Here is a 12,893-nt window from a genome sequence, read left to right on the forward strand (position 1 = left end):
CCCGGGTTTCCACCATTCTCCTGCTTCAGCCTCCGGAGTAGCTAGGACTACAGGCGCCCGCCACCTCGGCCGGCTAGTTTTTTGTATATTTAGTAGAGACGGAGTTTCACCGTGTTAGCCAGGATGGTCTCGATCTCCTGACCTCATGATCCGCCCGTCTCGGCCTCCCAAAGTGCTGGGATTACAGGCTTGAGCCACCGCGCCCGGCCTAATTTTTTTTTTTTGTATTTTTAGTAGAGACGGGGTTTCACCATGTTGGTCAGGCTGGTCTTGAACTCCTGACCTCAGGTGATCCACCTGCCTCAGCCTCCCAAAGTGCTGGGATTACAGGTGTGAGTCACTACACCCAGCCAGTCACTATCTTTTATTATCACCAAATCAAGTGTGCAAAGCAATTCCCTTTACTGAAAGGCAATGCAGAATAAAGATAATAAGGAATCCACTCTGAACCTTTTGGTTGGGCTGGGAAAGTGCTGAAGCTAAAGGATTTAAAAGCATCAGTTAGCAATCCAGTGACACACTTCTGGGGGGTGCCAAACATCAAACCAAATGCACGAAGAACCTGACCCGGCAATAAACTATGCAGCAGCAAGGCTCGGGAAAGGAAGCAAGAATTTTTTTTCATAACTAAAAACAGGCTAGGGCAAACCTGTTCTACCATGAGAATATAAAAACCAGTGACAGTAAAACAAACAACAAAATCAACATCAGGCCAAGCCCTTGTGACCTTGGCTCACTCAGCTGTTTGGAAATAGCCATGGAAGGAAGGTGGCAGGGCAAACTCTTAAACTAAAACTCACACATGAGACCAAGTCTCCCCTTCTACAGCTGAGAGAATCAAGGCCCATGGAGGTTAAGCAGTTCTGGCCAAGGCCACACAGCAGTTAGACAGGCTTTGCCCTCAGTGCAGGCCTTTGGGCACTTGCCCCATGCATGCTCTTTCCATCATACCAACATTTTCTCCTGGCTGAAGTCTGGCCAGGCCATCTCATCAGGATCCCAATCACCCAGTGGCAAGTCAAATAGAACTGACCAGCTCAGGAGTGGGTGCACTTTCCTTGGGACACAGATGAATCAATTACCTAAAATCATGCCATTCAACAGTAAAGCTGGAGAAAAGAGCATCCTTTCTCATTTAGGTACATCTCCCTTTTGCAACTTTATTATAACAACTACATTCAAAGGCAAGAGCAAATTTACTATTATGTCCAATGTTAAACAATCAGTGTCCACCTCCTACATGAGAAAACTGGCAGCACCTCAAATTAGCTTAAAACCAGCCTAAATAAACGACATATACAGACGTCGTCAAGGGTAGAGTTATTAAATACAGGCTGGGAAGACTCAGAGCAACCAGCACAAAGCAGAAGACACATGGAAAGCCACGTTCAATCTTTCTGCTTTTCTCAAAACAAGTAACACTTCTCCCTTGTGCCTGAAGTTCTGCAAAAAAATAAGGTGCTTCTCAGAAAAGGTGCTGCCCCATTCTGGGTGTTTACCATACCTCTACATATTCAGAGGTAATCTAGAACATACCTTGAAATTTCTTTTTAATTGCATCCTTGGAGCTTGCATAGATCATTTTACTTTTCAGAGGTGCCAGTTCTGGTGCCCTAGATAGAAAGATGCCAAAAATGAAAAAAGTGGTTTAGAGAAAGTACAACTTGCATCTTGTTAAACATTTGCTTCAGTGTCAAGGGGAGAATCCTCAGACTCTCCTGAGATATTTTTTCTTAACTGCACATTTGTGCTACCTCCCCGGCAGCTCAGAGAGGAAATGCTACAGTTAGGCATAAGTAGAATTACTCAGGTTGACCAGGGTGGGAAAAAAGAAGAGAACCACTGGTGGCAAAAGGCAACCACCAATTAAAAATCAGATCACAGTGGCCATAATGAAAGAACCAATACTGAGTACTGCACTGTATAACTCAATTCTTTTTCTCCAGAATATTTCTGTTCATTTATTATTAATAAAGGATTGGATTCAGCCTAATATTTACACAAGGTTTTTGACAGTTTTTCTTGTTGGAAAAAAGTTTTAAAATACAGAAAAGTACAGATAATAATCTGTAAGTACGTGTGACCCAGAATTAAATGCTAATATTTTGGCACCTTTGCTTCAGATTGTTTTCTAAAAAAGAGTAAATCAAAAAAAGGAAAAAAAAAAAGAATAAATTACACATAAAAGTCCTTTTCTTAGACTTCCCCAGTCCCTTCATCTATTCCAATAGCAGGTTTTGATCCCACAGATACTTGTTTTTAGTCTAACATAACAATACATGTTTAATTATAGATCTGGGGGTCCACGTTTCAATAATTCTCTTAAAAAAATATTAAATCCACTTGTATAATCTCATGATTCTAAATACAGCTTTCACAAAGATTTCTAAATGGCAACTCACCAATAATTATGTCTTGTCAATATTATTACTATCTTGTATTTATAAAATTTGAGCACGTTCTCCCTCTTGAATGGAAGTGTGTTGGAAGAACAGCATATGCATCACAACACCTTCAGCAGCAACACTGAAGAATGATTAGTAATGGACAGAAACCCCTGTCCCACTCAGACTGATTGCACGTGAGTCCTTCTTTCCTCTGTACGCCAACCCATAGGCCCACCTCCATGCCACAATGCTAAAATATCACAGAGAAGATGCAGTACAGTAAGGCCACACTTATACTTCTGAGCATTTAATAATTCCATTTAGCTGCCACACTTCGAGGACATTCAACAGTCATGAGCACTGGCATGTGGACCTCACCTAGTGTACCCCTGACCCCAGTGAGCAGAGATTCTATTCTTGGGAAAAAGGAAATGGGCAGTCTGTCTCTCAGAGGCTTATTCCTCCCAATCCTAAGGTCCAGTGAAGGAGGCAAAGTCATCACAACCTCAGGACTGGCAGATATTTGAGCTACAGAGTGGGTACTTTTCTTTTCTTTTTTTTTTTTTTTTGAGATGGAGTCTCACTCTTTCGCCCGGGCTGGAGTGAGTGGCACGATCTCGGCTCACTGCAACCTCTGCCTCCCAGGTTCAAGCGATTCTCCTGCCTCAGCCTCCCGAGTAGCTGGGACTACAGGCGTGTGCCACTACACCCAGCTAATTTTGTATTTTTAGTAGAGATGGGGTTTCACCACGTTGGTTGGCCAGGATGGTCTCGATCTCTTGACCTCGTTATCCACCCGCCTCTGCCTCCCAAAGTGCTGGGATTACAGGCATGAGCCACTGCACCCGGCAAAGTGGGTACTTTTCTTTTGAAAATAGGTCAGAAACATAAAAAAGCATTAGCCGTTCTGATTTTATTCTAACCAAATTGTTAAACTACTTGAAGAGCTGCTCCTTGGGTGGAGTTTGTTATAGAAAATGGCTTTAATAAGGTTCTACCTTTTCTTAAGTAATAGTGTAATAGTGCAAAATAAACCATTGCACTAACACTAAATTTCCTTTTCTTGTATTATTTTCCAAATTTTTAAAAATAAGAATGTATAATTTTCATAATTACAAAATACATAAAAAGCAGAAAAAATACCTGTAAATTAAGGAAATAGTGACCAATTTAAAAGCCTAAACCATTAGCTGGCCTATCTGCCACTCAGCTGTGAATGCCAGAAGAGCAGGGACTTAACAACTTCACAGCTGTTTTCCCAGGCCCTAATACAGTAGCTGGCATGTAGTAGAAATAAAGTTCAATAAATACACCTTCATTCAAATCCTTGTTAATTTTCAGTCTTACGTACCCGCTTCAATGGACTCTAAGCTGCCTGAATATGTGTACCCTGACCTCATTTTTGCATTCCTCACAGCAATTTAGTTTAATCAAGTGCAGTAAAAGCTTACTGAAATAGAAGTGAGGTGTGACCTCGAGTATCTTCCTTTTTAAACCTCAATCCTCTGCATCTCCTACTCCCATATCCCTTACACTCCAAACTGTTGATGGCACACAGCTAAAAGCTAAGTCCCTCCCTGCCTTGCCCTGACTCAGGCCAAAGTATCAAGAGAATCCTTGCTCCTCTAAAAAAAAGAAAACTCAGGTGGTGTTACCATTTCTCCCTCCCCTTGGAAACTAAAGAATTGTATTCCTGGCCGTATCAAGGAATGTAGTATAATATTCAATAAATGAGAGATCCAGGTGTAACTTTTTCTAAAGCTTCATCTCAAATACTGAGTTACCTGAAAAGACCATTTCAAGAAAAAGGCCATAAAAATAACTTTATAGCACTGTTTCACTATCTAGAGTAACACTGACCAACAGTTTTCTGCAGTGACGGAAATGTTCTGTATCTGTGCTACTCAATAAGGTGGCCACTAGTCAGATGTGGCTACTGAGCATTTGAAATGTGGTAATTCATTCAGCTAACAAACTGAATTTTTAACTTTAAATAATTTAAATAGCCACATGTGGCTAGTGACTGCACTATGAAATAGTACAAATGTAGAGCGAATTATAGCAGGGAGGGAATGGTACCAACTTCTTCAAAAGTAGCGGACCACAGAGGCACAAGTAAAGGGTACATATTTAAAAGAGTAGAAGGCTGGTTCCTGGCACAGCTCGTTGGAAAAGTAGGGGTTTGGCTTATAATAAGAAAGTTAAAAGAAGTAGGAAATTTTAGCTTATAAAAGCAGTACATTTAGAGGATGCCTCCTGTCCTTTCCCCATAAAACATACACACACACACACCACCACCATCAATTACTGACAGTCATATAGCAAGTAGACAGAAAATAGTCAAAATTTAGTTTTGGTCCCATAAACATCAGCCCTGGTAACATTATGAAACCTATAAATAAAAATTAAATAACAACTGCAAATAGTTTGAATAAAAATTACTTTGGTGCTGGAACTGGTTTTCCAAGTTTGCTAACAAAATAAGTTTTACAGAGGCTCAATATTTCCAACATGCTTACCACAAAAAAAACATCAACTCTTCTTTTCTGGATTCTTTTGTTTCAAAGCTTGCATCATACAAAGCATAGCGACAATCTTTTTCAGGAAGCATTCCCACAAAATGCTTGAAAGGATCAGTTATGGTTACACCAACATCTCCAACCAAGATCTCTTTGCCTTCTTCTACAATGATGCACTTTTTGTCTGCACTGAGACAAAAAATGACAGCCTTCTTTCTTTTCTTGATTTCTTCTGGTGTGGAACATTTACGAACTTTCATGTCATAAAAAATGCGACATACTTCATCAGCTACTTGCACTCCTGAGGCCTGTGACGAGAAAATACATGAGAAAAAGACTTAAAATTTTTATTGTGCCAAACATAAAATACTAAATTCTGCTTATAGATTGGCATATATTTAACATTTTACAGGTATATCATCTAATTAAAAAACTAGAAATTTGAGCTGTAATCACTACTAATTTTAGACATCAAACTTTTTAAAAGATCACAAATATATGCCATTCATCCACTACTGCACAGGAGTAAAGAAACATTCAACTACAGCAGCCTGTCCTACCCTAGAATCTTAAAAGAAGTGTTTCCTAAGGTGCTGGGTTATTTTCTTCTTATACAGGTTGCTTAGAGCCTTGACCACAGGCAGATCGTCTTCCCAGTCTGTATGCTGATGACACCTCTAAAATTCCTTTCGTAATACACAGTAGCTGGTCATAGCTGCTAGACTGGGAAATTTTCATCCCTACAGCATCTCTTTCTCTAACTTAAAAAAAAAGATTAAGAGGTCTTTGCTCTACTCACATTTCAAATTATGTGATCAATATTCAGTATTAGTCACCTGCCATTAAAATTTCACTTAAAAATTCCAAATTTTAAACTAAGATTAGAATAAATAAGAAAATGTCTACTGCTATAATAAAGAGGGTATCTTAATTTGGGATTATACTGACCAGAAAAATAATCTTTCACTATGTTATACTTGCTATTCTGGGACAAAGCATAGTTAAACAAGATTTTGATAGCACAAGACCTTAAACCAGTTTTTAATTTTTTCATCTTGAGGAAGTGCTATTTACATTAACTTAACTATATCCATAATTTTTAATGCTTCATTAACTACTTTGTTTTGCATGTTAGCTTTTCTAAAGCAAGAATTATAAAGCCCAACAAGAGATGCCCAGGAGGCTGTGCCAGTCATGGTTGAACAGCACTGGAGGATGATCAGACTAAGGGAAGAATGCAGACAATCAAATGTGTGATTGTAGATGTGACTGTAGGCAAAGCCTGCCTCCCCATCAGTTATACAACAAACGCCTTTCCTAAGGAGTATATCCCCAATGTCTTTGACAACTATTGCACCCAGACATCTGTGGATGCCCAATCATCAGCCTGAACCTGTGGGACACCACTGGCCAAGAGGAGGAATATGACCAACTGCGAATGTCCTCCTGTCCCCAGACCAATACCTTTGTCATTTGTTTTTCCACTGGCAACCCATCCTCTTATGCCAATGTGAGGCATAAGTGGTACCCAGAGGTCTCCCATCATTGCCTCAATGTATCTGCTATGCTGGTAGGCACCAAAAGGGACCTGTGGAGTGACTGTGAGACAGTGAAGAAGCTGAAGGAGCAGAGCCGAGTGCCAATGACTCCTCAGCAAGGCCCCTCCCTGGCTAAGCAGGTCGGAGCTGTGAAGTATCCGGAATGTTCAGCCTTGATGCAGGAAGGGGTGCATGAGAGATGGGATCTCGTTATGTTGCCCAGGCTGGAGCCTAGTGGCTACTGACAGGCATGATCATAGCGCACTGCAGCCTTGAACTCCTAAAATTGGGCAGTCCTCCTGCCTTGGCCTCCCAGATAGCCGGGATTGCAGGTGCACGACAAAGCGCCTGGTTACTTTATTTCTTTTTACTGTTGAATAATATTCCATTGTTTGGATATCCCACATTTTCCTTGTCTATTCATCAGTTGACAGACATTTGGGTTGTTTCTACTTTTTGGCTATTAAGACTGCTACAAACACTCATGTACAAGGTTTTGTGTGGACATGTTTTTAATTCTCTTGGGTAGAAAACTAGGAGTGGAATTGCTGGGTCATATGGTCAATTTATGTAAAACCATGCTTTGAGTCAAGAATGGTATCTTTAGACTGGGTGTAGTGGCTATGACTGTAGTCTCAGCACTTTAGAGGGAGAGGGCAAGAAGATCACTTGAGTTCAGGGGTTTGAGACCAGTGTAGGCAACATAGGGAGACCGCACCTCTAAATTTTTTTTAATAAAAAGGGAAAAATGAATCATAAGCAATAGCATTTAAATACTAAACAATGGAAAAATATTAATGATACCCAAATTAATGTCAAATCATTTAAGAAATAAAAATGCACATAAGATAAAGATAATCAACAGAATGAGAGAAAACATCAGAAAAGCCTACAAGGAACTTGTCAGAATAAAGAACCCTTACAACTCAATAATAAAAAAAGGCAAATACTTCAATTGAAAAACAGTTAAAGGATTTAAATAGTTCTCCAAAGAAGATATATAAATGGTTAACAAGGATATGGAAAAAATGCTCAACATCAATAGTGATTAGAGAAAAGCAAATCAAAACCATAATGAGATACCTCTTCACTTCAAAACCATAATGAGTCCCCCACTAGGAGGGCTAAAATAAAAAAGATGGACAATAACAAATGTTTGTGGGGTCATGGAGAACTTGAAACCCTGATATGCTACTGTAGAACTGTAAAATGGTACAGCCGCTTTGGCATGCAGTTTGGCAGTTCCTCAAAAAGTTAAACATAAAGTTAACACCTGACCTAGGAATTTCACTCTTAGGTATATATACACAAAAGAAATGAAAATGTGTCCACACCAACACCTGTACACAAATGTTCACAGCAGTATTATTCAAAATAGACCAAAAGTGAAAACAACCCTCAAGTCCACTTAGTGATTAATAGATTTTTAAGATGTAGTATATCTGGGCCGGGCACGGTGGCTCAAGCCTGTAATCCCAGCACTTTGGGAGGCCGAGACGGGCGGATCACGAGGTCAGGAGATCGAGACCATCCTGGCTAACACGGTGAAACCCTGTCTCTACTAAAAATACAAAAAACTAGCCGGGCGAGGTGGCGGGCGCCTGTAGTCCCAGCTACTCCGGAGGCTGAGGCAGGAGAATGGCGTATACCCGAGAGGCGGAGCTTGCAGTGAGCTGAGATCCGGCCACTGTACTCCAGCCCGGGTGACAGAGCAAGACTCTGCCTCAAAAAAAAAAAAAAAAAAAAGATGTAGTATATCCACACAATGGAGTATTTCTTGGCCATTAAAACAATGAGGTACCGATACATGCTACAACAAGGATGAACCTTGACAAACACTGTGCTATGTGAAAGAAGCCAGACAGAAAAGGGCACCTATTGCATGATTCTATTTATATGCAATGTTCAAACTGGGTAAAATCAATAGACAGAAGGTAGACTAGTGGTTTCCAGGGGTTGAGAAAAAAAGGGAATGGGGAGCAACTGCTAATGAATATGGGATTTCCTTTTGAAGTAATGAAAATGTTCTGGAAGTTGACAGGAGTGATGCATACACAACCATGAATATACTGAAAAACCACTGAATTGAACTGTACTTTGTGAATCTACTGAAAAACCACTGAATTGAACTGTACTTTGTGGTATGTGAATTATACCTCAATAAAGTTGTTACAAATACCACGTATTTTCACTTATAAATAGGAAATAAATAATGTGTACACATGGACAGAGTGTGAAATAATAGACAATGGAGAGCCGGGGGAGGATGAGAAATTAATTAATGCGTAGAATGTATGTTATTTGGGCGATGGATACCCTAAAAGATCCAGCTTCACTACTACACCATCCACGCATGTAGCAAAATTACACTTGTACCTTCACAAATTTATACAAACAAATAAAAAATAAAGTTGTTACTTTAAAACCCGTGCAAGAATTCTGGGAGAAAGACACACTAAGATCCTAGCACTTACTTAATATTAAGGTAACTGGGTCATTTCATCATCTCATTCATTAAAGATCTCTAAATAATACACTCCAATGCCATCTACTCCACATTTTCTGTTCATAAATGAACATTCACTCTAATAACAGAAACAGAAAATTAAGACTAGAAAATTCGTAACTACACAATGTTAGCACATTCCTACTTTAAAAAAGCACTTTTCTTAAACCTTTTACTGCTTTAAGAGTAGTATATTTCTGATCTTTACAACGTATCTTATGTTAAGCAAGTTAAGAATCTTCATTTTGCAACAGATGAATAAAATGTTCAAAGAAACAAAAATTGAAGAACTAGAAACAGACCCCAATCCCTCTAACTCCCTAGTCCATAATGTTGAAATCACATTTGACCCAACAAGCAATTTCTAAAAGCATGAAGGCAACATTTAAAGCCTTATATTCAATCGACCAATATTTGAATACATCTGTCAATATCCAAGCATCTCAAACATTCTAAATTCTGATTTGTAAATTAAATCAATGATTACTAGTAATCGAAAACAAAGTGAATGTGTATTTTGCAATTATAAAACAGATAAATCTCAGCCAAACCTGGCTGTAACTTACAAGCTCCTTAAAAGCCTCAGTAAGGAAGAATTTTGTCTTTTTTTCTATTAGAAATGATGTCTGTGGAGGTTTCCTATACCATTAGACACTTGTGCTTGAGGAAATTAACATTGAAATACTGAATCACACTGAATACTGTGAAGGAGAAACTGGCACAGAAACTGGAAGCAGATAACCAATTTTGAGACAATTACAAATATTCAGAGAAGAAAGCTCTGAACTACGGCAGTGAGGTTAAAAACAGAAAAACTCAAGGACATGTCAAAGTCAAATCAATACAGCTGAATGAGACACAGAAGAGTGGTATCAGACGAGCCCCGGGATTCTCTCGATTAGTGACTAGTCTGCGATATGTGAACAGAAAAGGAAATATGGCACAGTATGACACATCAACTCTGAAGACTGTGCAAGACATCTAGGTGGAGATGACCAGACAGCAGTGGAAATACGAGCATGGATCTCGTTGGAAGGCTTCACCTAATACATATTTTGGACTAGCCCACACCAGGGGGTCACAAACATTAAGCAGCAAATCTAGTTTCTCACCATTGAGTATGTGAGTATGTAAAAATTAAAAAGTAAAAAACAAAAAACAAAAAAAACCCCCAAACCATCAAGGACACTAAAAAGAGGTAATCAGAAAACTAAGAAGAAAAAGTAAGGAGGAAGAAAGCAGTATCTTAGAAGCAAGGGAGAATATTTTGAGGAGGAAAGTCATCAACATCCAATTCTGCAGTATTTGAGACAATGAAAACACACTACTGGGCTTAGCAATTGGGTCTCTGAACATTTCAATAGATGGGAGAAATGGGACAGAAGTCAACCATAATGGACTGGGGACCCATCAGGAATTGAAGAGGTAAAGACAGAAAACGTAAGATGGTTAACAATGAAGAAAAAAGGGAAGACTGAATGCTACTTGACGAAAGTTGTCTTATGATTGGGGCGATGTAACTGTTCTAGATGTTTAAGAACTTGATGTTAAAACAAAACAAAACAAAACACTGAGTACTTACTACTGCCAGATACTTATAAATCAAAACAATTCTATGAGACAGCCACTATCACTATTTGCATCTTTTTTAAATTTTTTTTTGAGATGGAGTCTCCCTCTGTCGCCCAGGCTGGAGTGCAGTGGCGCGATCTCGGCTCACTGCAAGCTCCGCCTCCCAGGTTCATGCCATTCTCCTGCCTCAGCCTCCCAATCAGCTGGGACTACAGGTGCCCGCCACCATGCCCGGCTAATTTTTGTATCTTTAGTAGAGACAGGGTTTCACCATGTTAGCCAGGATGGTGTCTCAATCTCCTGACCTCGTGATCTGCCCACCTCAGCCTCCCAAAGTGCTGGGATTACAGGCGTGAGCCACCACGCCTGGCCTGCATCTTAAAGATGCAATTTTTTCTACTGAGGCATAGCAAAATTAAATAACTTGCCCAGGGTTACAGAGGAAACAATAGCAGAACTGGGAATGGAACTCTGGCAATTTGGTTCCAGAGGAGATACTTTTTTTTTTTGAGATGGAGGTTCGCTCCTGTCACCCAGGCTGGAGTGCAATGGTACAATCTCAGCTCACTGCAACCTCCGCCTCCTGGGTTCAAGCAATTCCAGAGGAGATAATCTTAATCATTCATACAATTAACAATGTCAGAGATCTAAAGAAATGGTTAAGATCCACAGCACAGATGGGAGAGTCAGTCTAAGAAAAAGATACACATTTTTTTCTCTGAAATAGGGAAGGGAAAATGACAGTTTTGAGGTGGAAGGAAGATATACTGCCAAAAATTGTGTCTGAAAGATTCTATTTTCTCTGTGAAGTATAAGGCAGGAGTAGTAGGATGGGTTTGAGGGCACTCCTCCAATCTACTACTACTAACAATTCAGAATAGCTATAACGGGGAGTTCCAAAGGGAACCACCTAAGGACAAGAAAAAGGGCTCTGGGGACCTCCAAAAGATCAGCTGAGGTCAAGGGGTGGAGGTGGTAGGACAATGCGGCAGAAAGCAGAGGTTGACAGCAGCATGGAAGGAAAGGATGAACTCTGCATTCTTCCTCAGAGACTTTACCCAAGCTCAAGCTTTCAATCATCTAAGCCAAAACTTACATGTTGTTCAGACTTCTGCTCTTCTGAGCTTCTAGTCTTTACATTCAATTTCCTATCTCACGTCTCCAGTTGTTATGTCTCAAAGGCATGTGATGCACAACATGTCTAAAATAAAAAGCAAGCTGGTCCATTTCTAACCAGTCTTCCTTTCTCAGTAGCTATCACCACCCTTCTAGTCACATAAGGCTCCAAGCCTAAGAGATGTTCTTAACAACTCCTCTATTCCCTTACTCTTTGGATTTTCATCTTTCTCTGAGACATTCATCTCATTTCACCCTCAGTCCAAGCTCCCATTGCCTCTTACCCAGACTGCTGTAACTTCTCAATTGGCTGCAGAGGGGATAGATTAGGATATGTATACATCATACTGTTTTCTCTTCTTGGCTGAACAGGAAAGACTGCATTCCCCAGCCTTCCTGGCAAGCTGAGTAGGCTATATGACCAAGTTCTAAGTTCTGCACAGCCAAGCTGGGCCCAGTTATGTAAACTACTTCCAGTCCTGGTCCTTTAAAAGTGAACTTTAAATATACTAAATACATACAGCTTTTTAGATGTGAATCCTACCACAATAAAATGATTTTTAAAACATCAAAAATTAAATAAAACTTAAATAAAAGTGATATTAAAGCTCTGCTTTCTCCCACCAAGATGACCTTGGTAGGCATACTTCACGATGGAAGAAGGCTGCCCAACCCTTCTGGACTGTGTATGACAGAGACAAATCTTTACTGTGTTAAGTCACTGAGATTTTGAATTTAATTTGTCATTGCAGTTCTAATACAACAAGATTGCCCATACCAAAGCCCATCACCTTTACCCTCCAATTCATCCTCTACATAAATATGAATCTGATCACCATACTTAAAACAGTCCAGTGGCTTTCCATTGATCTGAAGGTAAAAAATAGCAATTTTTTTTTTGAGATAGGGTGTCACTTCCTCACCCAGGCTGGACTGCAGTGGCATGATCACAGCAAACTGCAGCCTCGCATGCCTGGGCTCCAGTGCTCCTCCCACCTCAGCTTCCTGAGTACTGGGACTATAAGCATGAGCCACCATGCCTAGCTAATTTTTTAAATTTCTTTGTAGAGACAAGTTCTCACTATGTTGTCCATGCTGGTCTCAAACTTCTGGCCTCAAACTATCATCCTGCCTTGGCCTCCCAAAGTGCTGAGATTACAGGTATGAGCCACCATCCCCAGCCCACTAATGGGCTCCATCTGGCTGTACCTACCTCTTTAGCCTTATCTTATAGACCACACACTCTGCAATTTCA

At 40.0% G+C, this 12,893-nt stretch overlaps 1 protein-coding gene across 2 annotated transcripts in view; it reads right to left on the bottom strand.

Moving 5' to 3' along the window:
- Positions 1-12,893, bottom strand: part of DSTN (destrin, actin depolymerizing factor) — a 36,872-nt gene that overhangs the window by 2,746 nt on the left and 21,233 nt on the right. For both annotated transcript variants that reach the window (XM_023217812.2, XM_031934700.1), the window contains 2 exons: positions 4,907-5,214; positions 1,537-1,613 (listed from right to left, as the gene is read on the bottom strand). In XM_023217812.2, the coding sequence (XP_023073580.1) occupies positions 1,537-1,613; positions 4,907-5,214 (385 nt within the window). The remainder of the gene's footprint in view (positions 1-1,536; positions 1,614-4,906; positions 5,215-12,893) is intronic.

The sequence above is a fragment of the Piliocolobus tephrosceles genome, chromosome 20 (assembly GCF_002776525.5).
Source record: "Piliocolobus tephrosceles isolate RC106 chromosome 20, ASM277652v3, whole genome shotgun sequence".
Classification (NCBI taxonomy): Eukaryota; Metazoa; Chordata; class Mammalia; order Primates; family Cercopithecidae; genus Piliocolobus; species Piliocolobus tephrosceles.